This window comes from Micromesistius poutassou (genome assembly GCF_964030765.1).
Source record: "Micromesistius poutassou genome assembly, chromosome: 3".
Lineage (NCBI taxonomy): Eukaryota > Metazoa > Chordata > Actinopteri > Gadiformes > Gadidae > Micromesistius > Micromesistius poutassou.
Window position 1 is genome coordinate 2,200,975 of NC_140273.1, and position 24,914 is coordinate 2,225,888.

The window sequence follows — 24,914 nt, forward strand, 5'->3', positions numbered from 1 at the left end:
GAGAAGGGTGACTGTCCATCACGTATTAGTGGCTGACTGGTGAGACATGGTACATCCATTGGTTTGGTCCATTGGCTTTGGTTTGCTAGGCTGTTCCCACTATGCATGAAGTCACATGACCTTCCCACGACGTATGAAGTCACGTGACCTTCCCTAAATGTGTGAAGTCACGTGACATTCCCACGGTGTGTGAAGTCACGTGACCTTCACTATGTGTGACGTCACATGTAGGCCTGTGTAGCCCCATGCAAGAACATACGTATATTTGCAATCATAAACATGTTTATGATTGATAACTGTCCACTGTCTAAAAGTGTAAAAAAAAAAAAAAGGTTTTAAATCGTTTTACTATAATTGTGAATGCGATTTTTATATATAAGTGAGGTTGATGGCTCGTTATATTTCCAATAAGTAAAATCTACTATAGCCTAGTTGTATACTGTTGATTGAGTGTAAATAGGATACGATAAACACAATGATAAAGTATCGTTATCACAAAACCGAGGCTGTTCTCCGTGCAAATCATTTTATTAAAATAGAAAGTATATACATTTAATTTTTTTATAGTAACGATATTATATATTTAACTAAATAACTCATTATTTTGTGATCCACGGGTATTATAATAATATTATCAAGTGTATAAAACGGTTTGTATTGTATTGTACACGGTATTGTGGACGCGGGATATTTCCCATAAGGCATTGCGGAAGTTTTTTCTACTTCCTCTTTCCGCCATATTGCAGAACCGGTAAGTCCTCCGTAGCGTTTGTCTTCTACAATCTATCCAATATCTAAAGCATCGGAGCACAAACTAAGTCTTTTTTCCGCACATCTCTTCCTATAACCGTTTTATGATCAATTCCGATGATTATCGTCGAGGAAAAGATAAATGTTGACCGCATTTGATGTCCCCTCGCCCGAGTCCCTTCCCCCTGCCGTCTCCTAACGTGTGGTCCGTTTTTAACCATTAAACTGTTCATAATATAAAGGCGGGAGCACCGATGATGCATTCAGCATGAAAATGTAAAATTTCCCCGTTGCTTTGGCTTTCGTCTGCACTCAAATCCTCCGAAGTTGAACGACATGTCTATAGTGTGTATGTGTGTGTAGCTAGTCGGGGAGCTAACAGGCTAGCAGAGCATCGCTCTTGGGCTCAGGGCAATCTTCAACCAGCACCTCCTGGTTGTCCTACTGCTTAGTTAGTCCTTAGTTCCTCGCTGAGACCTCCACTTTTTATTTAATTCATGCTGGCAGTGCATCTCTCGGTAGCTTCCCACCCTGTGGTGGTGACAGTAGGCTAACCAGTGGAGGTGGTGTAGGGGGACACCCTGCCACCATCTAAGTGATGGTCTCCTGTTGGAGAACCCACTGGGAGACCATCTAAGCGATGTTCACTGTTGGAAAACCCACTGTTTTAGGAGACCCCACTAGTTTAGGAGTACCCACTGGTTTAGCGGAACCTACCTGGCGATCCTCTAAAGGGCGATCCTCTAAAGTGCTATCTTCTCCCACTGGCCGACCCACTTACGTTCTCTTCTCCCAACAGGCATCATGGTGCGCATGAACGTTCTCGCGGATGCGCTCAAAAGCATCAACAATGCCGAGAAGCGTGGGAAACGCCAGGTCCTCATCAGGCCGTGCTCGAAGGTCATTGTGCGTTTCTTGACAGTCATGATGAAGCACGGTAAGACGGCACCACACATGGACCATTAAACCTAGTCCTATACACCTGTACACCCTTCTGTATGCATGTCGGTATGTCTTGTCCTATGCATGTCTTAGCCTAGCTATCTCTGTTGTATACGGGGAATGGGTTAACCTAGTGATAGTGCTTGTCACTTGGTTCTGTGAACATCCTGACTGTACCGACATGTTTCTCTTTCTTCTAACAAATGTACTTATTGTAAGTTGCTTTGGAGAAAAGCGTCTGCAAGATGTAAATGTGTACACCCTCATGTTTTCATGTGGTTCACACTAACACTGTCCTTCCTGCTGCAGGTTACATTGGTGAGTTTGAGATCATCGACGACCACAGAGCCGGGAAAATCGTCGTCAATCTCACTGGACGTCTGAACAAGGTAAGCTGACTGGATGTTAATGACTGGTGCAGATATTATTCCTCCATCATTTGTATTTTCATGTTAAACAAATTCTAAGAGATATGGTTTAGTTTCTTATTGTTGGCACTGCTTCATAGAGTAGGTCTGACAGGCTTTTATGTATCACTTATACAGAGTTTGTTAAGTAAAATGTAGTTTGAGTCGTAGGATAGTGTGGGTGCCCGGCATTGATCATTTTCTTTTCTGGTAAAAAGTCAGCTTTTTTCGGCGGTCACCAGTTTGAACCCCAGAATAACCAGTCTGACATTAGTCTGAGTGTTCAAATTGCCCCACGCTCCATGCTGTATGTGCTGTAAGCCTCGATTCAGGATTGTAAAGCTGTGTTTTGTGTTCATGTGCTGAGCTCTGGGTTGAGATGGACATTGATGGTCGCCTCGATTGTGTTGGTGGATGTATTGAAGTCAGGGCTCCTGTGTGCGTTTAGTGTTTCATTAAATCCTTTGTTTGTCTCAGTGTGGTGTGATCAGCCCCAGATTCGACCTCCAGCTGAAAGACTTGGAGAAGTGGCAGAACAACCTTCTCCCCTCCAGGCAGTTTGGGTAAGGCACACATCTCCGTCCATCACTGTAATGTGAGGCAGGGTCTTCATCATTAAAGCCTAGATCTCTGAAGCAAAGCCACGGTCTTCATCGTCATTATAGCGTACATCTCTGAAACAAAGCCTTCTCATGTTCAGGACTAACATCCAGAATGTTTTCTTGGATTTGATGCCAATACTGCTACTCAGCCAATGACTTATTCTGATCTATTTAATTTCACTGACTGGTTTCAGGTAATGGGTCATTTGTCAGTTTGTTAGCCTTGTTTTAAAAAGGCCAAGTACAAATTGGCCACCTGATGCATGTTACATCAAGGGTTATCCTGTATAAGCCTGATTTCAGATGCTATATGCTGCCCAATTTCTACCTGAGATTTGGGCGTCCTATTCACGCCTACATTCAGCCCCTACAGGGCTGAAGCCAACAGTTTAATTTACAGTGTAATGTTTTGCTGTGACACCCATAAGCCAACAATGCTTTTCTAGACTTATTTCTTTTGGAGAAACGACAGCTCTGTTCAGTAAAATGAACACTCGGAGCAGTGAGAGCCGAAGCGATAGGGATAAACGGTTACTGAAGGCATTCTGAACTACTCTGGTAGTACAGAATAAATACTATTCAGTTGCTCTGGGTGAGCGTTAATTGTATAAAGGGATCTTATCAGCGCATTGAGTGTGGGGTTTGTAACTCATTAATGGTAATGAATCTGTTAATGAGATAAAATGTTAGGTAGTAATTATGGTTACGCTAGTTTAGTGCATGTAAATAGTTTGGTAGATGGTTTCTCTGCTTGGTTTAATAGTCTTGTTTCCAGTTCATCTAATCCAGAGTTAAAGCAGGCGCTGTACGCATAATCAGTGTATTTTATTTATTACTGAGGAATAATTGTTCTTGTGGCAGGATGTTGAACAGCCTTGTTCTGGGCTGTACAAGAAATGCCCAGAATTAAAAAAAAAAAATGAGTTAGCTAATTGGCTGTCTAATTTTCCATTGTGTTTTTAAAATGCCATCGTCTGGAGAAGGTTGGCTCTCCCTATAGGCTCATTCATCCATAGGTTCACCACAGCCATCATTCTATTGTGACAGTGGGGCCTTTCTGTTCCATTACCTCAGTGATGTGATGGGGATCAGGTTAAGGATTAACCCTCATAAAATAAAAGCTCATAGCGTAATATTTTTTTATTAGGTCTGCTTATTGCACTGCTCAACGTGGCTTCCCGAGTACTGTGTTTTTTCCCTCAACTTTAAGCGGTTTGAGGTTGTGTATGAGGTGAAACCCCTTGGGTATACGAGTCAAGTAGTTTTCTAGGTTTGATGAATGACCGGTTCATCAGAACATTCTGTGCAGTTAAGCGACGTGTTTGTTAAACTAAAAACCACCATGTACTTTGCAATGGAAAGGGTTTAAACTTTTTTTTAACTTGACTCAAAGCTATAAGCTAAAGTTTCCATATTACCATTTCATTTTTTTGCATGTCAAAGGTCGAGGTCCTTTATATTCCAGCTTCTTTTGTGGTAGACTAATAGCTTTGCTAAGGCTTCTGTGGGAGACAAATGAGTCGCTGAACCAGTGATCTGGTGTTGTACAGCATGCTGCAGTAGCATGGTCATAGAGGTGGCAGACCAGTCCTAGTCCTGAGTCTAGACCGGCCCTTAGTCCCGGGTCTAGACCTGTCCTATGCTGCATTTCCACTGGCGGGTACGCTTCGGACCCGGTACGCTTCGGACCCAGTACTGAGGGTGCGGTATAGCCCAGCTCAGTTACAGCTTGCGTTTCCACCACCGCCAGTACCCTTATGGCAGGGCGGGGTTTAAGCCGGATGGCGATGGCCACGGCAGCTACGTAAGCATCGTGATCTCATAGCAGCCCGACACAGTGTAGCCTGCTAATAAATCCAAGGAAAAAGAAAAACAAGCACAATGAACAAAGAGCAAGCAACAATGTAGGACGTTCAAGATGTTCAACGGCAGACTTTTGCGTGACATTTTCTTCAATAAACTAAGTTTTCGCCGCTGTCCAGAAATACCTCGACGGTACTGTTTGTTTATTATCCCCCTGTCGCACGAAAGGGACGATTCTGTCGACCAATCAATGGACGGCGTGTGTAGTTCAAACTTGCCGGGACTCTTTCAGGCGTCTCAGTACCTCAACGGAGGAGTACTGTGAGACGAATACAGCTCAGTCCGGGTCACGCCCACTTTTGGCGGTGGAAACACGACCGTGCCACACCTTTGCAGGCTGAACCGACCCGCACCCTCCGGTGGAAATGCGCCACCAGTCATGGGTATAGACGGCTATGTCCAGACCCAGTGGGGTATCTTGTATTCACACCAGCTAGTGTCTTAATACTGTAGTGGAGAGATTGCCTTGGCCTATTCCGGAGGTCTACTGCGTGTACTGCTGCTTGAAAATGTGGAACACGGATCACCAGTGATGGACTGAACTGCCCAATATGTTTGACCGTTTCCTGTATTCCCCATAGTTATCTGGTCTGAAGTGAAGAGGTTAAAGATGTCTAGTTGATCATCGCGTTTGGGTGCATTGGAGGATTTGGGGTCCTTGCTAAACTAGCCACAAACCTGTAATGTATAAGGTCAACTAACGTTTACATTTTATTTGTCCTTTAGATACATCGTGCTGACCACCTCAGCCGGCATCATGGACCACGAAGAGGCCAGACGGAAACACACAGGAGGAAAAATCCTTGGATTCTTTTTCTAAATGTAAAGAACTGTGCTAATAAAATGGAAAACGTTGACTATGCTCTTTGGCTAATTTTGTTTTTATCCATGCATGTACACTGACACAAGGCCCTCGATGCGGTCAGCTTTGAGGGGGGCGGGGCTAACCCTTGGGCAAAGCTTAAGGGAAAGAACACTCAAGATTTCATACACACTGGAATACTGTTGGTAATGGTCCTAAATTATGCTGGTACAAACCTTAAACGGTTTGTATTGGGGTTAAATTTTATCTTAAGGGTTGATTATGGTCCCACGTTGACGCGACGCAAGGGGCTTACGGACCCCTTACGTCCACCGCAAGGACCTGACGTGCGCCTCCCAAAAAATTGTAACCTTCCGTTGAGGCGACGCAGCAGCAAGGGCTGTGATTGGTCTGCTTATTAACACCCGACGCAGAACCATAAAGGTGCACCACTGCGTCGCAGTGGAACCATTATCAGTCCTTTAGGCGGTGTGCCTTTTTCAATTCAAGGCCATTTATTTGCTCCTTGAGATTTAGTATCAAATGTGAAAAAATAATTGTTCTTCTCGTGGAAATATTAGCGAGGTAATGCAGTTTGGCGTCTCAAACTACGCCAGCTGGAAGTTGGAAATTGCTGCCTCTGGGCATTTTGGATCTATATATGATTTTATGATGTAGGCCTAAATATTAATATATAAGGTTAGTATATTCTTCATATTTAAACCATTGATATATAACCATAAGTCATTAAAATACTCAGCGGCATATTCCGAACATTCACGTATAACATTGCTTGTAGTTAGTCAGTCAATCCAGCATTTATTTCGGTTAACCTAAATAACCAGTTTTCCTTTTCGAGGGGAAAACTGGCCCTGGAAAGACTATCACCGCCAAGTATTCTCCTCAGATTCCCTTTTCCTGCCCAACCAATTACCTATAAGGGAGTAGACTAGTTTAATTACAAGAATAAAGTTAAAACCTTTTAGTATAGCCATGCCATTAAGTTCCAATTATGTCCATTTCGGTGGATAATGGGTAATTTAAGGACCATGAGTGGTAATTATGCCAGAAATGTCCATATTTCCTTCTTTTTTTTTTTATTATACCCTGTCTTTGCTTACCGCTAGACCTGCACGGTTTCGCTTCTCTGCGTCCCCCAGTGGTTAAGGGCCCTTTGATTGAGTCGTCATACTACGACTCAATCACTCGAGTACAATCAACATTGACTGCGTTTATCTCAATCTGATTGCAACGGTGCCTGACTACATTTTGATTCAGTTTGGTCAATCATACACCTGAAATGATTGACAGTTTTATATATGTTATATATATATCTTTAGTTCTGCCAGTGACCACTTGGTGGCAGTAGTGATTCGTTTGCTTATTATTATTTTTAATCACGTCTCTGCAGCATTTGTCCTCATACCGTATGCATACTAGAGCAACTAATTATGATGGATTTAAAGATAACATAATTAATATCGCAATAGCAGTATAAGAATAATGTAAGACTTCAGTCAAAAAGGGACGTTTGATTTTGCTCAGCTCTCCATCGTCCTCTGTCACGATTTATCAATTATAAAGTTACACTTTAAAAAGGGAGTGAAAGGAAAACACTTTAGGAGCATTAGCGCAAATGTGATAATAGGTCCTTTTGTTTGGGCTTTAATGCGTTCGTTTTTTATATTTTTATTATTAGTATCCAAACATTGGCTGATTTATTAGTATCCAAACATTGGCTGATTCCTTAGGACACCTGTTGCATACGGATGTGGCTTTTGAATCTTTCTGAATTTTACAAATAAACAAATTCAGATGGAATTGTTAACTAGAGGCATCCCAACACATTCTCCTTAATATTGTGTGTCTTCATGTTCGATGAAACCAATGTTAAAACAAACATTGATTTAAAACCGATAGGGACAGAAAGCTGATTGTTTTGTGCAACCTTACTTTCCTGTGTGGATCCACATCTGAATTATTCACCAGACAATGAACCCCAGATAGTCCACACCATTATCTCCAAGACAAACAAAATAAAAACCCAGTGTTGACCAGCGAAGAGCCACACAGCGAGGGGCGAACAGATAGGAAGACGTACCACTGGGAGGGAGAGGAATGGAGCAACGCATTTGTCAAGACTGCATCTAATCATCCGTATGTATAATGTATATGTTGTGTACATTCAAGGTGAGGCAGAGGGCTCTCCATGAAGTTATCGTTAGCACATGCTCCTTCACCATCATTTGCCCGCCCTATCTCTGTGTACAGCACATTAACTGGTGGAGAGAGGGAGGAGAGAGAGAGGGAGGAGAGGAGAGGGAGGATAAGAGAGAGGAGAGGGAGGATAAGAGAGAGTGGAGAGGGAGGAGAAGAGGAGTTGGAGAGAGAGAGAGTTGTTGGTGTGTGTACTGGAGGGGGGGGGGGGGGGGGGGGGGGGGTGGCGGGGGGGTATTCCCAATGCAAAAATAGTGTGGTGTGCGTATGATGAATGAGATAGTTAGAAAGCAGTGAATTTATGGCGGTGAGCGTGGCCATCCATCCTGGGCCCCCCTCAAGGGCACCACCCCCTCCTCCGCCCCCCCCCCCCCCCCCCCCCCCCCACAGGCTGTCCGCAGAGAGACCACCTTGTTTGCAGTGTAGACGCAACCTGGGGTCACCCCACCTTCCTACACCCGCGATTTAAACAATAATGAATTAACATGAGACGAACAAAAGCTGCTCCTGCACATTTAGCGGCGGCGAGGCCAGAGGCCATCGGGAGGCTGCTGCCTCTGTGGACTAAAGCTCCGGTGTGTTCTCCACCTCGGGTGTTGCGGAACGCTCTGGCCCGCTTACGTGGATGAGGCTCGCCCTCTGCTAGAGAACGAGGGGAGAGGTGCTGCTCACAGTTCACTCCCTGAGGGGTAAACACAAAGGCAGCAGAGAGCGCCTGAGAGGATCTTTAAGAAGTCCTTGGTGTAACTAAAGGGTTAATGGACTGCACTTTTACAGCGCTTTTCTATCCAGTGGCCACTCAAAGCACTTTACAGCACTGCCTCACATTCACCCATTCATGCACACATTCACACGCCGGCGGCGGAGTCGACCACGCATGGCGACAGCCAGCCCGTCAGCAGTGTTGTGTAAGTTCATACCTCACATGAAAAAAGTTCAGTTCATATAAAAGAAAATGAATAAATTCACGTTCATAGTTCACCAATTCAGTTTTGAACTAGTTCATGTTCAGTTCATTAACAGTTTTTTTTAGAAACTGAAGAAAAACTGTATTCTGTGCTTATCTTTTAAATGAATACTCTCTGCCCATCTCTCTGCCCGCTGCCCATCACTACAATCTCAAATTGTTGTGGATATTATTTGTACACCTGTTTCATTCATCACAACTAAGGCAGTAACTCTATTTAATAAACATGTCATCAATAAGCATCAATTCAGAATGTCACAAAATCTGAACTAGTTCAAGTTCAAGTTCTTAAATTAAAAATATGTTACATTCAGTTCAAAGTTCATAGAAAAATGAACTTGTTCAATTAACTAGTTTTTTTGAACTAGTTCATGCACAACACTGCCCGTCAGGAGCAGTCAGGGTGAGGCGTCTCACTCTAGGACACTAGGAGGAGCCGGGGGTCGAACTAACAACCTTCCGGTGACCAGCCTCCTGAGCCACATCCCGCCCTAAATCGGTTGATTTGCTTTAAACCAAAAGTACAAACGGTATCACCACAAAGCTCTCCATCTGTCCTCCTCCAGTCCATTAGGGGTGTTTAGGGCACTGGGCAGCGGGCCACTGGACTGGTGTGCCTTTGTGCCTTTGTGCAAGGCAGCAGGTCATTGCAGAGACTTTGACCAGACTCTTTGACCCGGGTGAAGCCATCACGAGGCATACGTGCTTGTTGCGTGTTTGTGTGGCTGATTGCCTCCGAAGCAGCGTTTTAAATATGATATTTATTATGTTGCTTCTTCTTCTGTGGTGGGCCGGGCAGCAGCTGGAGGAGATCTGAGGCCTCCAGGTGTCGGGACAGCAGACCCAGCTGGGCAGCTCGAGGGAAGGAGGTCAGGACAGCGTACTGAAGCAGAAGGCCCTCTCGTCTCTCTCTCTTTCTCTCCCCTCTCTCTCTCTCTATCTCTCTCTCTCTCTCAACCCTTTCTCTCCTCTCACTCTCTCTCCTCTGTCTCTCTCTCTCTCTCTCTCTCTCTCTCTCTCATTTCTCTATCTCTCTCTCTCTCGCTCTCTCTCTGTGTCAATGTGTCTGTCTCTCTCTCCCCTCTCTCTCTCTATCTGGCTCTCTCGCTCTCTCTCTAACTCTCGTCTCTCTCACTCCCGTCTCTCTCTCTCCCCTCTCTCTCTCTCCTCTCTCGATCTCTCTCCCTCTCTCCCACCCCCCCTCTCTCGGCGCAGCTCGCCTCTCCTAATTAACACGTTTCTGGTTTGCCGGCAGGTGTGTAGGAAGCGAGGGGGGTAAGTCTGTCCAAAATGGTTTGCCTAAGCAACTTAGTTGCCAACCGACGTGTCTCCCTTACCTCCCCCCCCTGGCCTTTGTAATTAAAACGGGGATAAATTTAATTAACACATCGGGTTTCTGAGCCTGATATGTGAGCAAGTCGAGTTCTCACGAAGGACGAAACGGAGAAACAGCACGCCCCCTTTGGACACAGTTATTACTGCAGGATTGGCATCAGCGCTTGGAACCAGTGGAAAGAACCAGTCCACCGCGCTGCTTAAGCTGCCAGTGGGCTTATTCAGTAGACATCAATGGAAAACATTACTGTGGAAAACATATACATACCATGCACATGACGCGCACAAAGTGACCCTATTCTAGGAAATAATGAAAGCCATAATACTATATTTTCTGAACAATATTTAGAATATATTTATTTTCAATAATATGATAAAGTCGAATACGCCGACGATGGCGACGTCATGACAGCCTACTAAAGCAGAAGTGACGCTCTCTCTCTCTCTCTTTCTCTCATTCTCTCCCCCCTCTCCCTCTCTCTCTCTCTCTTTCTCTCTATCCTCTCTCTCTCTCTGTCTCCTCTCTCTCTCTGTCTCCTCTCTCCTCTCTCTCTCCTCTCCCTCTCTCTCTCTCTTTCTCTCTATCCTCTCTCTCTCTCTCTGTCTCCTCTCTATCTCCTCTCTCCTCTCTCTCTCTCTCTCTCCTCTCCTCCTCTCTCCATCTGTTTTTTCTATTTTTGTTAATGAGTCTATTTCAAGAATAGGATCCCACGCACCACCAGTTGAAGAACACTGTCCTACAACACACAGTGAGAGGCTGACCCAATGCGCTGTCGCCAACCCTCCTCTCTCTCTTTGGAGGGAGGGGCTGGCGGGAGACCGCTATAACCTCACCAGGCCTCTCATCTCTGAGGTGGCGTGCTTTTTGCTTGGTGGCCCCCATATTGATTTGATTAGCCGCTAATTAAAACTCCGAAAGCTAGGCCGGGCACAAAGGAGATTGCTCAATTAGCATGGTGTCATGAAAGCTAATTCTCTTTCTCTCGCCGTCTCTTTCTTGGTCCCTCACTCTCTCTCTCTCTCTTGCTCTCCTCCTGTCTCTCGCTATCTCTCTCTCCCCCTCTCTCTCTCTTTCTCCCTCTTCATACTCTCTCCCCCCCCTCTCTCTCTCTGCTCTCTCTCTGCTCTCTCTCTCTACCTCTCTCTCTCCTCCTGTCTCGCTATCTCTGTCTCTCTGTGTCTCTCTCTCTCTCTCTCTTTCTCTCTCTTCATCCATACCCACACACTCTCTCTCTCTCTCTTTCTCTCTCTTCATCCACACCCACACACTCTCTCTTTTTCTCTCTCTTCATCCACACCCACACACTCTCTTCTGTCTCTTTCTCGCCCTCCCGTCTCACTCTCCCTTCTGCTCTGTCAAACACCTTCATTTGTCTAATGAGTGCAGAAGATGGAACAGGGGGTGGAGGTGGGGGGGGGGGTAGTTGCTAGGGGACCAGAGGGATCTCTCAACCACTCTCAACGAGTTAAAGCCAACCAACCCTGTAAGGCCTCTGCTAATATTAAGATAAAATTGCAGTTTGTTAGTTTTAAAGACGCTATCAGCCCATGTGACTCTGTTAGACACTTTTCTGTTGTTTGCTCGTCGGACAACCACCAGGGAATCCTCATCGTTTTCACTGAACCCCACGTTAAAGTTAACTGTATTTTTAATTTTAATTTACTTGAATCCAAACTGTGGCGAGAAGCTCTTGACCCTATTTTGATACCAAGATGATTGACAGTCTGCTGGATGAGTTGTTTCTTTAGATAGATAGATAGATAGATAGATAGATAGATAGATAGATACTTTATTCATCCCCTTGGGGAAATTCAGGTATCCAGTAGCTCATGAAGTCAATAGACAATTTGACAAACAACAAAGTGAACAAACAGTAAAAGTAAATCAAATAACAATACAAAGTCACTATCACCCTCTGCAGTGAGGAGTGGACCAGAAGAGAGCCTCCATAACTCTGAGTTATGGCTCTAGCGACTCATTATGTCCCATTAGGACTCCACCACGTCCACCGCACGTGTGTCCGTCTGTCTGTAGGTCTGGAGACGTTTTTCCTGCTCCACAACATAACAGCTTATTATGTTATTACCGCTGTGATTTAAAGCTTTAGATGTACTTTTCTGTTTCCTGCCGTTGTGAGCGAGCGGAGCGGGGAGTGTTGGGTCGCATTCTGTTATCAGTGAGCAGCAGCAGGCTGGGTTCTGTCCTCCTCCTCCTCCTCCTCCTCCTCTCCTCCTCCTCCATGTTGGATGGGCATCTTTGCTTTACATTTACATTTAGGGCCTTTAGCAGACGCTTTAATCCAATGCAACTTACATTAATTCCATTTGTCAGAAGAAAGAGAAAGAACAGAAAACATCTCTGTGGGTACAGTAAGGAAGTTCATAGAACCAAGTGCCAAGCACTAACTATCACTAGGTTAACCCGTTCCCCGTACACAACGGAGATAGCTAGGGTAAGAGGCTACACAATACACTAAGTACTAAGTACTATTTTTAAGTGCAAGGAGGACGTACAACATACAATAGGTGGTTACAGTAAGTGCCAGGACGTACAACATACAATAAGTGGGTACATTAAGTGCCAGGATGTACAATAAGTGCGACAGAGGGGTGTGTGTGTGTGGGGGGGGGGGGGGGGGGGGGGGGGTCAGAGCTCTGCTCCACCACCACGGCTCCGTCTGCAGTCGTGTGTTGATATCAAGGTTTTGATGAACGAATGATTGTATGTGTTGATCACCGTCAGCTGTGTAGTGTGAATCGTAAAGAGGTTATGTAAGCTGAAGTGTGTTTGTGAATAAGTTGTGCATATGATGATCTGTTGTTTTCTTGGTGTGCAACGCGTGTTAACAAACTCGCTCTCTTTTGCATGGAAGGGAAAGTATGACGATATATATATATGCATATTTAAAATGTGAGAGAAATGACACATTTGAGAAAACGGGAGGACACATTAATGAACTGTTAAGGGTTAATCAGCAGTATGAATTGGTTCTAGGTTTATGAAATTAAAGAGATGATTCATGCTCTCTTAATAAGCATGTTAGTCTACAAGTGAATCACACACATGCACACAGACATACACGCGCACACACACACACACACACACACACGCACGCACGCATGCACACACACACACACACCCTCCCTTCTCCTCCACATGTCTGTGGTGTGAGCTGTCATCATCCACTAGTCTTCTGGGGCCTCGGACAGGGCCCTCATTCATCAGGCCACTTCATACTCCTCTTATATAATGTTTACAAGCGGCTGTCTCTGTGCGGCTGGCAGAGCGGCTCGTGCCCACAGCCTGGCAGCCGACGAGGTCTCCCTGGAGCCGCCGGCCTCCGAGGCGCTGGCTCAGCCTGAACCCGATGGACTGTGGCTGTCTGCTGTACACCGCCGCCCCCGCCCTGCCTCACAGCAGACCGCCGCTAATGGCACGGCCCTGCACTGGAACTGGGTGCCAGGGGACAGACTGGTAGACTGGTTGTGGTGGGCCCTGCCTGCGCTGGGTGCCAGTATACTGGCACACTGGCAGTGGTGGGGCCTTTGTGCCAGGGGACTGGTACACTGGTGGTGGTAGGCCCTGCCTGCGCTGGGTGCCAGTATACTGGTACACTGGCAGTGGTGAGGAGGAGGAGGGGCGGGGGGGGGGGGGGGGGGGGCCTTAGCCCCAGGACCCGGTGTTGGTGAAGTACTTCCTGCAGAATACAGAACTGCAACGTTTTCCTACACACTAGTGTTTGTTACAAATGACACCCACGCCGCGCACACTATACTGATATTTTAATGGCGTACAAATGTGGGCATAATGTAGGGAAAAATAGAAAAGAGATATATTTCATTTAAAAATAAATGTATATGGAAACGTAACGTTGATATTGTAGCGACCGTGGGCGTGGTCGCCGCGTTCAGGATCCTGGGGGGTTTGGACGATTGCCACTTGGACCGTCGGCGCCCTGCTAGGTCCTTTGCGGCAGAGACATTGTGTGGGGTTTGTCTCTGTGTGGGGGTGTATTTGTGTTAGTGTTACTGTACTGTTGTTACCGAGTTATTGTGTCCGACAACGTCAGTGAGATGGTCATGGCGATCTGTTGAGCCAGTGTGTTTTGTCATGTGTGTGTGTGGGCGCGAGAGTTGCGTAACTGCTGAACCTGGGCTCCCGTCTCGTCCTTCCCATGCTGCTTGCCACAATATATTTAAGCAATAGATCACGACAGGCTGTGGTATACGGTCATTATACCACAGTTAAGGGGCGTTGTCCGTCCCGACGCGCATCGGAGGGACGGCGACCCCCTTAACTGTGGTATAATGAGCGTATACCACTGACTGAAGTGATCTATTGCTTTTATAAAACGGTTTTGTAAATATGGCGAAATGAAAGTCAAAGACACCCTCAATTTTGAAAAAGCTAGAAAGTCAGAAAAGCTTTTTTTTTTTAACGAACACAAAAAAGTAGTCCCTCCTGGCTGCCGGCAAAGTGTACGGCGGTTGCTATGCAACACACTGTAGCGTCCTTCAGAGAAAAGGCTAGAGACAGTAGCTTGGTTCGCCGGCAATTTAGCCTACTATAGAGTTCACTCACCGTGTGCCTATTGCTTTACAACATTTCCACCCTCTCCATCAATCAACATATTTTTAGGCTTCAGTGAACAATGCTATCGCTTTTATATATAAATAAACAACAGTTCAAGTTAGGCGCGGAGTGATACTGAACTCTGTAAACTGAACGGGCGTCATAGCTGTGTGTATACGCTCAATATAGAACAGTTGGGAACCAATCAATTTGTTTATTTATATATAAAAGCGATAGCATAGTTCACTGAAGCCTAAAAACATGTTGATTGTTGGAGAGGGTGGAAATGTTGTAAAGCAATAGGCACACGGTGAGTGAACTTGATAGAAGGCTAAATTGCCGGCGAACCAAGCTACCGTCTCTAGCCTTCTCTCTGAAGGACGCTACAGTGTGTTGCATAGCAACCGCCGTACACTTTGTAGGCAATCAGGAGGGACTACTTTTTTGTATTCGTTAAAAAAAATGCTTTTCCGACTTTCTCGCTTTTTCAAAATTGAGGGTGTCTATGACTTTCATTTCTTTTTTGCCGTATGGTTTGCTGTATGGGGGTCGCCGTCCCTCCGCTGCGCGTCGGGACGGACAACGCCCCTTAACTGTGGTTTAATGACCGTATACCACAGCCTGTCGTGATCTATTGCTTAAATATATATATATATGGTGACAATAACAATAGCTTTTTATATACTGTATATAAGCTATTGTTACAGATTCTAAATCACCGTCCTGTCATTTATTGTACGTTACAACACTTCATGGGCGTTCAGGGTGTGTGTCTGTGGTGAAAGGTTCAACCCTGAGAATATAGAATCTGTGCGTGAGCAGAGAGGGAGGCTCCGTGAGGCATGGAGAGGATAGCTGGGATGAGAGTGGATTCCTGAGCCCCGTAGGTGTGTGCGTGTGTACATACACGGGCATGTTTCTGTGTGTTGGCCCTATCTTTTCCATGCGTGTACATTCATTAGAGCAGGAGGGAGAAAAGGAGAGTGTGTAATGTGTGTGTGTGTGTGAGGGTGTGTGTGTGTGTATCAGGTGACAGAGAGCGATGAGGACATGGGCAGGTCCTGGTAATGAAGGGCTGATAAGTCCTATTTCCTGGGCCCGGGTTAATTGTGTCTACAGATAAAGGGTAATAAATTGTCAGGGGGTAATAGCAGGAGCCTGTGCTCAGTCCTGGGCCACATTCATCACCACCAGCTGGGATGGAGAGCGGGCAGCGGCGTCAGGTCTGAGGCAGCAGCGAGCGGGGCGACTTACTGGTGGGGCCGGTACTGGCTAATGTGTGGACTGGCTAGCGGTAGGGTATTAGATGGGGCAGGTACTGGCTAATGTGTGTGTATGTGTGTGTGTGTGTGCGTGCGTGCGTGCGTGCGTGCGTGCGTACACAATTTTTTTTTTTATCATGAATGAAAACTAACTTAATAATGAAAACTAGAGGTGAAAAAACTTTGGTTAACTCAAATAAAAAAAAGAATCAAAGCAAGGCTTTATAAAAAACTAACTGAAACTGTATTGTGTGTTGGAACTACATTAAACCAAAATTATAGAGAACATTTATTTTTGCTTTGGTCTCTGTCAATAGTTTAATCAGCCTAGTATTTTGGGTGGATAGGAAATCCATCTTCCAATTTTGTAGCCGTGGCAGTTTTAAGTTTTTATTACAAAAACGTTTTTGGACCATTTTGAATCTCGCCCCTAACAAATCCCCTATATTACTGGAAAAAGACTAAAGCTGAAACAAATAAAAACTGTTCTAAAACCAAGCACTTTCAAAAAATAAAATAAATACTTTTATAGCAAAGCCACTTTAGAATACAAATAAAAAAAACACAGGAATGGCAGACAAAAAGTCAAAACCAAATAAAAATAAAAAGTGGATGAAAAGAGCTAAGCCACCCTATCGTCAGTGTGGGACACACTGAGAGCCAGGCTGATGTCTTGGTGAGGCCTCCTCCCATCCGTCAGGCTCGGAGAGCTACGGCTGTGGCTTCCGGGGGAATATTGCAATACAATGCGACATGAAGAGGTTTCTGAGTGCAGATTACTAAGGACAGAGCTGAGGTCAAAATAACAGACAAATATCCGTCATGAAACAGATTCCTAACACTTGATCACAATAGCCCTGTCACAACATAACAGACCAAATATATAGTGGCACTTTACAATAAGGGCACATTAATGAACCATTAATTAACATTCGGTTTTGCAATACAGCGTTATTATATAATAATAATATAATATATAATATAATGATTATTATATCATGAGCATAGGGGTCAGGGTCTTGGTTAGGGTAAGGGTAAGGGTTACTGTCTTAAATAACTTAATAATACTTTACTTAACATGTACACCATTACCTTTAACTGTTACCTTGAGCCTCTGTGAATTAACTGCATTGACTAATGTTAATTAATGGTTAATTAATGTTCCTCGTTGAAAAGTGTTAGCAAACATAATCAGGTGTCGGCGTTGGTTTCGGGTTGGGAGCGGTGGTGGGGGGGTGATGTTCTCTTTGACTGCTTTATGTGGGTCATATGGAGAGCATACTGGGAACAAGGGGGGAGGGAGGGGGAGGGAGGTGTGTGTGTGTTGGGGGGGGAGGGGTAAAGGACGATTTAATGTCACCCATAAAGAAAACGAAATCCCTGGCGACTTCACTTCCTGTCTCCCAGGAAATCACCTATACGGCACGCTGCTGTGACTTTGGGAAAAAAAAAAAATGCAGAAGAAGTGCAGAAGTTATGTGTGTGTGTGTGTGTGTGTGTGTGTGTGTGTGTGCGTGTGTGTATGTGTGTGTGTGTGTGTGTGTGTGTGTGTGTGTGTGTGTGTGTGTGTGTGTGTGTGTGTGTGTGTGTATGTGTGTGTGTATGTGTGTTTGTACGTCTGTGTGTGTGTGTGTGTGTGTGTGTGTACGTGTGTGTGTGAGTGTGTACGTGTGTGTTCAGTTTCACAAGCACTTCATTAGTCATTTACGTTCAACGTACGTGCGTACGTACGTGTTAAAGCTGTTATATCGGATTGAATTGTGCTAAACTGGCATATTCCTTGATTGCTTTAGCATGAAATATTGGGGTATATGTGTGTGTATGCGTGTGTATTTATGTGTGTGTTTGTGTGTGTGTGACTGGTTTGTGTGTACATCTGTGGGGAGGTTAATGTGTTGACATTTCCAAGAAGGTAATTCTTACTGCACAGAAACACACATATGCGTAGCGTATTGTGAATGATGCGTGATGATCAAGACATCGCTCACATTAGATAACGTTGTTCTATCGTAATCCGGCATGAAGGCAAATGTTGTGAGATGAGTGATGAGTCGGAAAGATGAGGACGAGAAGAGATGCAAAGAAACAAATGGGGCACGGAAATACAAGAGAGAAGAATGAGGGAAAGGGAGGAAGAAAAGGAGAGCTGAGAGGGGAGAGAGGAGAGAGAGGAGAGAGAGGAGGACCCAAGAGGACAATCAGAGATGGAGAGTAGAGGGGGAGAGGAGGAGAGAGGGAGAGGAGGAGAGGAGGAGAGGAGGAGAGGTGGAGAGAGGGAGAGGTGGAGAGGAGGAGAGGAGGAGAGGAGGAGAGGGAGGAGAGGAGGAGAGGAGGAGAGGAAGGGATTTCACAGTTTGGCAGCGTTGACAGATATCAAGGACACACAGAGAGGAGCGAAAAGGAATGTGAGACATTGGTCAACTGGTAAAATACGTTTAAATTAATTACTTTCTCACTGGTCTCTCTCACTCTCTCTCCCTCCCCCCCCTCTCTCTCTCTCTCTCTCTCTCTCTCTCTCTCTCTCTCCCTCTCCCCCCCTCTCTCTCTCTCTCTCCCTCTCACTCTCTCTCTCCCTCCCTCTCTCTCTCCCTCCTTGCACCACCAGTCAGTATTCAAGGCCATAAATCTCGGGGTGACATTTTGACCGGCGAGTCTCGTATAAACACCGGCCAATGAAATGTCAGCGTGGAAAAGGCAAACAGGCCTGAATTAGGAAGAGGAGAGGAGAGGAGGTAATGTCACCACACTTTAGAGCGCCACACCATCAGTCTTCATGACATTTAAGAGATCCAAAGTCCCCCCCAACCCACACCACCACCACCACCACCACCACCCACCACCCACACCACCATCACCCACACCACCACCACCACCGCCACCACCACCACCGCCACCACCACCACCGCCACCACCACCACCGCCACCACCGCCACCACCGCCACCACCACCGCCACTACCACCGCCACCGCCACCGCCACTGCCACCGCCGCCACCACCACCACCACCACCGCCACCACCACCACCGCCACCACCGCCACCACCGCCACCACCACCGCCACTACCACCGCCACCGCCACCGCCACTGCCACCCGCCGCCACCACCACCACCACCACCACCACCACCCACCACCATCACCACCACTGCCACCACCACCACAGCCACCGCCACTGCCACCGCCGCCACCACCACCACCACCACCACCACCACCCACCACCATCACCACCACCGCCACCACCACCACAGCCACCGCCACAGCCACCGCCATTGGTGGACCATTCCTCTGCTTATTTGAACACCTCAGAGACGAGGTTTGATTGTCGTTTTAATTACTCTTAACGGTTCAAACGCTACGAGGCCTGAGACAAGGGGCCGGAGGCCCCAAGATTCACGCTCTGAGTCGACATTTACAGACCAGTAATAGCTGTGCCTCTCTCTCTCTCTCTCTCTCTCTCTCTCTCTCTCTCCAGTCGTACAGTGAGACTGCTGCCATGGTGATACTGCAGTTATGGGAGAACCATCAAAAGGGAAATCATTTATCGTCCGCGGGGTCTATCAGCGTCTTTACTCCTCTGTTCTCCTCCTCCTCCTCCTCCTCCTCCTCCTCCTCCCTCATCCCCTCATTGTATCGATTTCCAAATGAATGAATAATTGAAAAAGTCTGCTTAGTCGGCTGTTTCTCTTACTTTTCAAACCTCTGTGGCCCCTGTCTCTCTCCCTCTCTCTCCCTCTCGCTCTCTCCCTCTCTCTCCCTCGCCTGTCTCTCTCGCTTCTCGTCCCGGTGCCCTCTCCTCTCTCGCCCCCTCTCTCGCCCGCCCCCTCTCTCGACAGCTCCCTCCACTCCGTTCTGCCCCATCTGCTCTCCTATCTCTCCTATACCCTCGTATCATCTCCTTTTGAACAATTTTATCCCCCTTTCTGTCCCCTGACAACTCCTTGCTCTAATCCCTGTCTCTCCTGGCTGTGTGTCACTCAACCTCACTCTATCTCTCTCTCTCTCTCTCTCTCTCTGTCTCTGTCTCTGTCTCTCTCTCTCTCTCTCTCTCTCTCTCTCTCTCTCTCTCTCTGTCTCTCTGCATTCTCTCTCTCTAGGTTTATCTCCCTTCCATCTTTCTCTCTCCATCTTCCCCCCGCTCTCTCTCTCTGTCTCTCCCTGTCTCTCTCTCTGCCTCTCCTTTTCTCTCCCTTTCTCTCTCTCTCCTCCCCCCTCTCCATCTGTCTCTCTCTCCCTCTCCCTCTCCCCCTCCCTGTCTCCTGTCCTCTGTGCTGTCTCTCTTCCTCCCCTCCCTCTCCCTCCCTCTCTCCCTCTCCCTGCCTGTCTCCTGTCCTCTGTGCTGTCTCTCCCCCTCTCTCCCTCCCCCTCCCTCCCTCTCCCTCTCCTGTGTTGGGTACTGAGGTGGATCCTATTCCAGCGGAGGCTTGTTCAGGGGAGGGAGGGCGTGTCTGCATGGCTGGTCTGCCAGCCTGCCTGCTCACCAGCCATCCGTCAGACAGACAGGCTGCTGCTGTACAGCTTCTGCTGGGAGCTGTCTGCTTGTCCTCGCCTCTCTCCTCTCACATCAACACCACCAGCACCACCTCCACCAACACCACCTCCCACTCCTCTCCTCTCCTCTCCTCTCTGCTGCCACATCACCACCGCCAACACCACCAGCTCTACCTTCCACTCCTCTCCTCTCCTCTCTCCCCTCTCTCATCTCTCTCATCTCTCCTCTCTCCTAGCTCCTCTCTCCCCTCTCTCCTCACTCCCCTCTCAGCTCTCTCCCCACTCTCCTCTCCTCCACCTCTCTCTCCTCCACCTCTCTCCTCTCCCCTCTCCTGTCCTCTCTCCTCTCTCCCCTCTCTCCTCTCTCCCCTCTCTCCCCTCTCTCCCGCCACATCACCAGCACTACCAGCACCACCTCCTCTCCTCCCCCACTCCCTCTCTCTCCTCTCCTCCACCACTCTCTCCTCTCCCACTCCCCTCTCTCCTCTCCCCTCTTTCCCCTCTCTCCCCCCTCTCTCTTCTCTCTCTCCTCTCCTCTCCTCTCTCCCCTCTCTCCTCTCCTCTCCTCTCCCCTCTCTCTCTCCTCTCCTCCACCTCTCTCCTCTCCTCTCTCTCCTCTCCCCTCTCTCTCTCCTCTCCTCCAGCTCTCTCTCCTCTCCTCTCTCCTCCCCTCTCCCCTCTCTCCTCTCTCCTCCCCTCTCCCCTCTCCCCTCTCTCCTCTCTCCCCTCTCTCTCCTCTCTCCTCCCCTCTCTCCTCTCTCCCCTCTCTCCTTTCTCCCCTCTCTCCTCTCCTCTCCTCCACCTCTCTCTCCTCTCTCCTCTCCTCTCCCCCCTCTCCTCGCTCCCCTTTCTCCTCTCCTCTCCTCTCCTCTCCTCTCCTCTTCTCTTCTCTCCTCTTCTCTTCTCTCCTCCACCTCCCTCTCCTCCCACACTCCCCCTCTCTTCCCACCGCTGGCCCTGTGCTCTCTGCACTGTGCTGCGAGGTCAGAGCTCCCTGAGACATGTCAGATGCTGGTGACAAGTGGCTCTGGTGTATTTGGCCTGGATGCAAATTGGACCGTTTTCAGAGAACGGCTTTGTTTGTGCTTTGCTAAAAATGTTAGTATTTATTTGAATGTAAGATGATTGTTTTTCACTCTTCCCCCCCTGGAAAAAACGGTCACTTAGACTTTTCTTCTGCCCCGGGGGGTAAGTGGTTTCAGTACGTCGTTTTAGATTTGCATTGCTCCGTCGTTTTCCAGCCTTCCCCTCTCTGCTCAACATCGAGGCATTACTGTGATGAATAGGCTGCACAGGAGATAAAGGCTAAACAGAACCGATCTTTAGGAGAACTCTGCTTGGGCTCCGATTTGAGCATTGTGTCACATTGCTGTATTGATCTCCTGGTGCGAGGGAAGGAGAGGAGGCTAACATCACAGCCTGGACGAGGCGTCAGCCTTCACCTCCACCACGGTGAAGGCCTGGCACACCGCGACCGCACATAGCCGTGTTCTGGACGCAAAGGAACGTTGAAATGTTAGTTATTAATTAAGCAGTTGTGTTCTTTTGGTCGGGAGGCGGCAGTAGCTCAGGAGGTTGAGCAGGTTGGCTGGTAACTGGAAGGCTCCTCCTGTCGGAGTGTCCCTGAGCGAGACGCCTCACCCTGATTAATTCACACCCGGTGTGTGAATTAATGGTTGTAAGTCGCCTTGGATAAAAGCGTCAGCAAAATCCCCTCAGTCTAAATGTAAATGGTGGTTGTTTAGTAATAAGTGGTGAAATGATTTGACTTTTTTTTGTGTGCGAGACGTTGCAAAACAAGGTTTTCATTAGTAGAGGTTACGGTGTGTTACGTCAGGGTAGGGTTTTACAGGACTACTATTCTCTGGAGTCCCCTCAAAATGGCTGAGCATTGGCAACAACAACTCCCATGATGCACTCTGATGTACAGGCGCTGTTATACTGTAGCACAAGAGTTAATGAGCTCATGAATGGAGACTTACTACCAGTGACTGAAGATGTAGAAAGGAACTGGAGTGAATGGAGGCTGGGGGTAGCATACTGAGTACCACCGTCCAGGGAACAGGGTGGAGGGGCTGTCGATGGTACGTTAGGGTGTAGCGTACACGACTGTTCCTTCACACATGAATTGATGAACTGAACTGGGAGCTCAATGAGTCGATGGACACCAGTACAGACCGGGCCTTCCTCTCACTGGGTGGGTGGAGGGGGAGAGAGAAAGGGTGAGGGTGAAAGAAAGGGTGAGGAGGTGAGAAAGGGTGAGAGGGAGAGAAAGGGGGGTGAGCGAAAGGGGGAGGGTGAGAGAAAGGGTGAGGGGGAGATAGAGGTTAAGGATACAGGACTATTCTCTATATTTTACTGCATGGCAGAATTAGCACATTTTGATTAGTAAAACATAAATAGATAAACGATCACAGATCAAATATTAATAATAATAAAACGTTATTACAAGACAAATTATGAACGATTATATTCTTAATTAATATTAATGTTATGAATCATCAATATTAATATTCCTAAGGATACTACTTCTACCACTACTGACAAAAAAAATGAATAATGTCAAGAGTTATCGAAGAAAATAATGTTTTTTTATGCAGGTTCTAAAGTATAATTCCAGAGGTAAAAAATGGTGTTTCACCCCAACTCATTTTTTATTTATAGGGTTCCCTTCAAAATATTCCCCTCTCCATTATTTACTTGTAGAATGCGCTGCAGCAGCAGCAGCAGCCTATTGTCAGAGCAGCCAGCCGCTGAACCCTGCGTCTCACCCAGGCCTACTCTGCTTTACCTCCGCAAGCAAATAAATTAAATATTTAGCAGAGCAGCTCTCAGCATGTCCTCCTCGTCACCCTCCTCTCCTCGTCACCTTCCTCTGCTCAGCCAGCCATGGGGAACTCACAGCTGGACTCCGGTCAGACGGGACAGCGTGCACGCCTTGGTCGGAATCCTGTATTTCCCTCCCCATCTCGTGAATCACTGCTTTGTTCTGATGATGTCTATTCAGTTCTCACTCACTATGTCCTGGCACCTAAAATAGTACTTAGCATTGTGTAGCATCTTATCCTAGCTATCTTTGTTGTATATGGGGAATGGGTTAACCTAGTTATGGTTAGTGCTTGGCACTTGGTTCTGTGAACATCCTTATTGTATCGACAGAGATATATTGTTGTTTCTCTTTTCTTCTGACAAATGGACTTATTGTAAGTCTCTTTGGATAAAAGCTTCTGCTGAATGCCCTCAATGTGAATTTAAATGTAAATGTAATTCTAGTTAGAGTTAAATTGAAATGAGATGCGATAATCACAATCGTTTCTTCATCTAATCTCAGCGACCAATCTCAATCTCTTTAAAGCAAGGCCACAATAACAAGACTATTTTCTATGGAATTTTATTTTCAAAAAGCAATCAGAAAAATAAAAAGGCCAACAAATTAAATCGCTTTCCCCTTTCCCCACGAGGGGAGAAAACAAAAGCTAATTATGGCAGAAGGTGTGAAGGTATATGTCAACAGCAGACATCTTATTTTTTTGGTGTTACAGTACCATTGAATCACATCGACAGACTCATAGCATTCGTTCACACACTGTCCAAAAGGTCAAAGGAGCAACGAAAGAAGGGGTTTCTGTTGATGTACAGAGAAAGGTTCTAGAAGTCATCTAAGGCACAAGAGTCTCCCCGGGGGACAGCGGGAGCATCAGTTAAGATACGTTTGTGCAACAACTGCTCAACGATACATTCCAGCAAAACGACAACAATCGGCGAGACGTCTTCTCTGAGGCGGAGAGGACAGAGATCTGGTCACACGCGTCCCGAACACTGAAACAGGTTATGTTCTCTGATCAATAAACACCAATCAATAAACTCACTCCTTCGGCCTTCCATATTGTCACTTGGTGAAACTCTTCAATCCAATGTCATTATCATTTAGATGTGTCTCTCTTGTCTTTCTCTTAGTCTTCTTATATACAATACATTTTAAACTTTTTTTTTAATACAAAATATCTATGTACATTGTTAATAATTGTTACAAAATAGGACTTTTACATTGAGTAACACTTCAATCAAACACACGTCATCGAAATCGCAGTTCAAAGTGTACATTTTAAACCATTATGAACTCAAACCCCAGCCGACAACCGTCGACACTTAAGGGCGCACTTTAAACCTTAATGCCAAAGAAAAACGACCCGATTTCAAGATGAAAAACTGAGACCCATCATGGCATAACCCATCCGAAAGAGAGAGGCAAGGTGAACTTGAACAATAATTGACAGTTTATAATTCATAATTAGAACCCTGAAAAAAAACACCCAACGCTCGATGTGGCGACTAAACAATGTTGACAACCACATATGGAACTGTTGGCGTCCTTCACGCCAGAGTTCAATTAGCCCCGAGGATGAGGTCTGTGCAGCGTGTTCTCTCGCTGCACTACTACTCGGTAACGCCGTGCGGAAACAGGGCGGTGGGAAACTCGATGAGGTCGTTTTAATGGCGGTAATTAGGACAGCTTGGCCCGGCAACATGTGTCATTAATTACCCTATGAGTTATAGATGTGAGCCGGTATGTGTTTTAGAGTTACCGGCGGGTCGTACCATTAACCGGTCGACGGGGGGGGGGGGGTATCTGGACCGGACCATGTCCTGCTCTCCCTTCTATAGAACACCGTCTCGGTATTGTCTTCTCTGTTGTGCGGAGGCTGCTAG

The 24,914-nt window shown here is 46.6% G+C and overlaps 1 protein-coding gene across 1 annotated transcript; it reads left to right on the top strand.

Annotated features, from left to right (window-relative positions):
• The first annotated feature begins 730 nt into the window (after window positions 1–730).
• Window positions 731–5,426, top strand: rps15a (ribosomal protein S15a). The gene is made up of 5 exons (XM_084465227.1): window positions 731–751; window positions 1,550–1,687; window positions 2,002–2,081; window positions 2,577–2,662; window positions 5,291–5,426. Exons 2-5 carry the CDS (start codon window positions 1,555–1,557, stop codon window positions 5,382–5,384), a joined length of 393 nt encoding a protein of 130 aa, XP_084321353.1. The 5' UTR covers window positions 731–751; window positions 1,550–1,554; the 3' UTR covers window positions 5,385–5,426.
• The last annotated feature ends 19,488 nt before the right edge of the window (window positions 5,427–24,914 follow it).